The following is a 4528-nucleotide window of genomic DNA, read 5'->3' as shown; positions in this document are numbered from 1 at the left end:
CCATTTTAACTGCTTTATACATGAAGTTCCATTCTAGAAAATGTTATTGAATTTACAGTTTAAATTATGGCACTTAGATATCTGGAAGATGAATACAGACCTGGAGTGAATGCAAAATTATTTGTAAGAACTTCAATATATGTCTTTCAGTTCTTTGTATTCCATTTGTCTGTTTCACTGATTTTTGCAATGGAGACAGTGTCTTAATGTGTCCCTCCACCTGTCCTGGACCTGATTGCATAGGCTTGACTGACATTCAACATAGAGATAAATATATCCACCTCTGTTTTCTGAGTTTTGTGGTTAAAGGCACAATACACCCAGTGTGTCCATATTACTTTTTTTTGTGTGGTCAGTAACTCTTCATACAATTTTCTCATGCATTGCTCTTCTGAGGTGATATCCCATATAAAGAATACAGAAATTACACAGTTGACTCTGCTTTCAATTTTCTTCAAAAGTGACTGTCTATGTCATGGAATAAGAGTAAGGAACACTAGAATCATATGTCTGAAATTCATACTCTGAAAGAAGTATTAATTTCCAACTTTGTCACTGTCATGTTTTCCATTTTACACTTGTGTGGTATATTTTAGATGACAGTGACCTATGATGATGTGTGTATCAACATCACTCAGGAAGAGTGGGATTTGCTGAATTCTTCCCAGAAGAGTCTCTATAAAGATGTAATGCTGGAGACCTACAGGAACCTCATTTCTACAGGTAAAAATGAATTTCCTTCATGTTTCAAAATATGGACACAACTTTTCCTTGATTAAGGATGTTGTTCTGCAATTTGATTTAGAAAGAAGAATGAGGTGAATGAAGCAGTCATAGTTCTTAGGTGCACTTAAGATAATAAGCTAAATGTTGAACATTGTTAAATGATATGACATATATTCTGGTCCTGTATTTCAGGTTACATTTGGGAAGACCATAACACTGAAGAACATTGGCAATGTTCTAGAAGACATGCAAGGTAATTTTCATGTGAAAGTTGATAACAATGTGGCTCTGATGAGATTGCACTTTTTCCTAGAAATTTTAAATAAAAGCAGCAATACAAATAAGCACAGTTTAAATGCATAGATGTTTATTAAATCCTCACAAATCCATATATCTTAATTTCATATCTGTGAATTATTCTTTCTTTCCTATGTGTATATAAGCTTATGAGCATAGTGATATGGAAAGATTTAACATACATCTCCTTAAGAACCTAAAGATGATCAACAGTAGTTCCCATGTAGAGTATACTTGTTGAATTTGATTCAAGTATACAATACTGATGGTTTTCTACCATCATTATTAATATATAAACATTACAAAAGTGCCACATGAGTTCTAGGTTTCTGCAAATACTCCTGAGTATCCTAGTTCACTTAGCAAATATATATGATTCACAGTATAGTAAAATTTATGAATGCAGTAAACTTGGTAAATCTCTCCATTTAATCAGTTGTCTTCAAAAATGTGAATAATATAATATAAAATGTTTTTGTAAATGTGAAAAGGTAAACCATGAAACAAAGGAATTTATCATTATACTCATATTCCTAGATGCAAACTGACCATTAATTAAAAAGCAAACATGATTTTAAAGAGAGTTATGAAATCTTAATACCTAATTTTAGAATTAGATCAAGTTATAAAATTAATTCATATAGATATAAGGTTCAACAGTGTCTTGAATGTGGTAAATCTTTTAAATGTGCCAATTATCCTTGCAGGATTGAAAGGAATCAAAATGATGAGAAGAAACTTTCAGTGTATACTCGCTGTGTTAAAGCCTTGACTTATGACAATCACCTTCTACAGAATGAAAAAACACATATTGGGCAAAAATGCTCTAAAAGTAGGCAGTGTGGTAAAGCCTTTGCTTATCACAGTCATATTCAAGTGATTAAAAGAAAGCACAGTGGGAAAAAACTGTATGAATACAGTCAAGATGATAAAGACTTTGTTCTTTATGAAACTCATCAAAGTCATAAGAGAATACATCCTGGAGAAAAACGCTATGAATGTAATCTGTGTGGTAAGGCCTTTGCTGAAAACAGTGATCTTCAAAAGCATAAAAGAATACATACTGGAGAGAAACCCTATGAATGTAATCAGTGTGGTAAGGCCTTTTCAAAACACAGTAATCTTCAAAGTCATCAAAGAATACATACTGGAGAAAAACCCTATGAATGTAATCAATGTGGTAAGGCCTTTGCCCAGCATGGTAATCTTCAATTGCATAAAAGAACACATACTGGGGAGAAACCCTATGAATGTAATCAGTGTGGTAAGGCCTTTACAGCTCAGAGTAGTCTTCAAAATCATAAAAGAACACATACCGGAGAGAAACCCTATGAATGTAATCAATGTGGTAAGGCATTTGCCAGGCGCAGTTATCTTCAACTGCATAAAAGAACACATACTGGAGAGAAACCCTATAAATGTAATCAATGTTGTAAGGCCTTTGTATTTCACAGTGATTTTCAAAATCATAAAATAACACATACTGGAGAAAAACCATATGTATGTAATCAATGTGGTAAGGCCTTTTCCCTGCACAGAAGTCTTCAACAGCATAAAAGAACACATACTGGAGAGAAACCCTATGAATGTAATCAATGTGGTAGGGCATTTGCCCGGCACAGTTATCTACATCTGCATAAAAGAACACATACTGGAGAGAAACCCTATGAATGTAATCAGTGTGGTAAGGCCTTTTCAAAACACAGTAATCTTCAAAGTCATCAAAGAACACATACTGGAGAAAAACCCTATGAATGTAATCAGTGTGGTAAGGCCTTTTCAAAACACATTATTCTTCAAAGTCATCAAAGAACACATACTGGAGAGAAACCCTATGAATGTAATCAATGTGGTAAGGCCTTTGCCTGGCACAGTCATCTTCAGCTGCATAAAAGAACACATACTGGAGAAAAACCCTATGAATGTAATCAGTGTGGTAAGGCCTTTTCCGAACACAGTAGTCTTCAAAAGCATAAAAGAACACATACTGGAGAAAAACCCTATGAATGTAATCAGTGTGGTAAGGCCTTTGCCCAACACAGTAGTCTTCAAAGGCATAAAAGAACACATACTGGAGAAAATCCCTATGAATGTAATCAGTGTGGTAAGACCTTTGCTCAACACCATAGTCTTCCAAAACCATAAAAGAACACATACTGGAGACAAACTGTGTGAATGTAATCAGTGTGGTAAGGCCTTTGCTGAAAACAGTGATCTTCAAAAGCATAAAAGGACACATACTGGAGAGAAACACGTTGAAGGTAATCAGTTTGGTAAGGCCTCTGCCTAACACAGTAGTCTTCAAAACCATAAAAGAACACATAATGGAGAGAAACCCTATATGTAATCACTGTGGTAAGGATTTTGCATGTCTCAGTCATCTTCAATTGCTTAAAAAGCACATACTGTGGAGAAACCCTATGAATGTAACCAATGTAGCAAGGTCTTTGCCTATCAAAATAGTCTTCTATTGCATAAAAGAAATCATACTGGAGAGAAGGAAATGCTATGAATGTTATCAGTTTTGTAAGGCTTTTGCACTAGTAATCTTCAATTGCTTTGAAGAACACATACTGGATAGAAACACCATGAATATAAACAGTGTGATCAGGCCGTTCCAAGTTGCAGTCATCTTCAATTGCATAAAAAACACATTGTAGAGAGAAATAATATGATTGTAATCATTTTGGTATGGCCTTTGTAAAACACAGTCATCTTCAAATATACAAAGATCACATAGGAGAGAGAACCCCTCTGAATGTAGTCAGTTTGGTTAGGCCTTTGGAAACCACTGTACTGTTCATGGTAATAAAAGCACAGTGTAGGGAATCTTTATGAATGTATATCAGTGTAAGAAAGATTTTTCACATCTTACTCATTTTCAAATCCCTAAAAGAACACAGACTGGAGAGATAATAGTGAATGGAATCTGTGGTAAATCCTTTGTCACAATAATCTCCAAATCCATAAAATTAGCCATCTTTCAGAAAACCTCTTTGAATTTAATGTATGTATTCTGCAAAACCATGAGAATAATTATACTATAGTGAAACTCTATAAGTAAATTGAGTGTTTTAAGGTTTTGTACTTCATTCAGGAGTAAGGCTTTTGTATGTAATCAATCTAATAAAGTTTATGCATATTACCCTAATCATTTGGGCCTGTGAAAGAAACGGAGGGCTTATCATAACTTATTTTTCAAAGATCTTAAGCCAACACACATATAGTCAGTAAACCAATAGCAGTTATTGTCTAGAAAAAAAATTGATAGTGTAAAAATCTGTTTAAGCACTATGATATCTCTTTTTATTTTGTTTGAACCAGCAAACTAATGGGCAAAACCATTTTTTGTGCCTATGAGTGGGAGAAAGGGCTAGTCAAAGAAACACACCTTGGACCTGAAAGCAGAGTCAAAGGAAAGCACCTTTTCTCTGAATCTAGAACTGGCTAAAAAAACAATATCTCCTTGAAAACAGCCCAAACATTAAAAAGTGCCAGTGAAAGA

At 34.3% G+C, this 4528-nt stretch overlaps 1 protein-coding gene across 1 annotated transcript; it reads left to right on the top strand.

The window, feature by feature from the left end:
• Positions 1-596: 596 nt before the first annotated feature.
• On the top strand, positions 597-3313 carry LOC148117654 (uncharacterized). Its single transcript, XM_087902361.1, is given in 4 exon segments — positions 597-723; positions 919-979; positions 1731-3156; positions 3158-3313. Coding segments are annotated over 4 exon segments (1770 nt in total).
• The last annotated feature ends 1215 nt before the right edge of the window (positions 3314-4528 follow it).

The sequence above is a fragment of the Myodes glareolus genome, chromosome 27 (genome assembly GCF_982192425.1).
Source record: "Myodes glareolus chromosome 27, mMyoGla1.1, whole genome shotgun sequence".
NCBI lineage: Eukaryota > Metazoa > Chordata > Mammalia > Rodentia > Cricetidae > Myodes > Myodes glareolus.
This window is presented reverse-complemented; position numbering and strand designations above follow the sequence as displayed.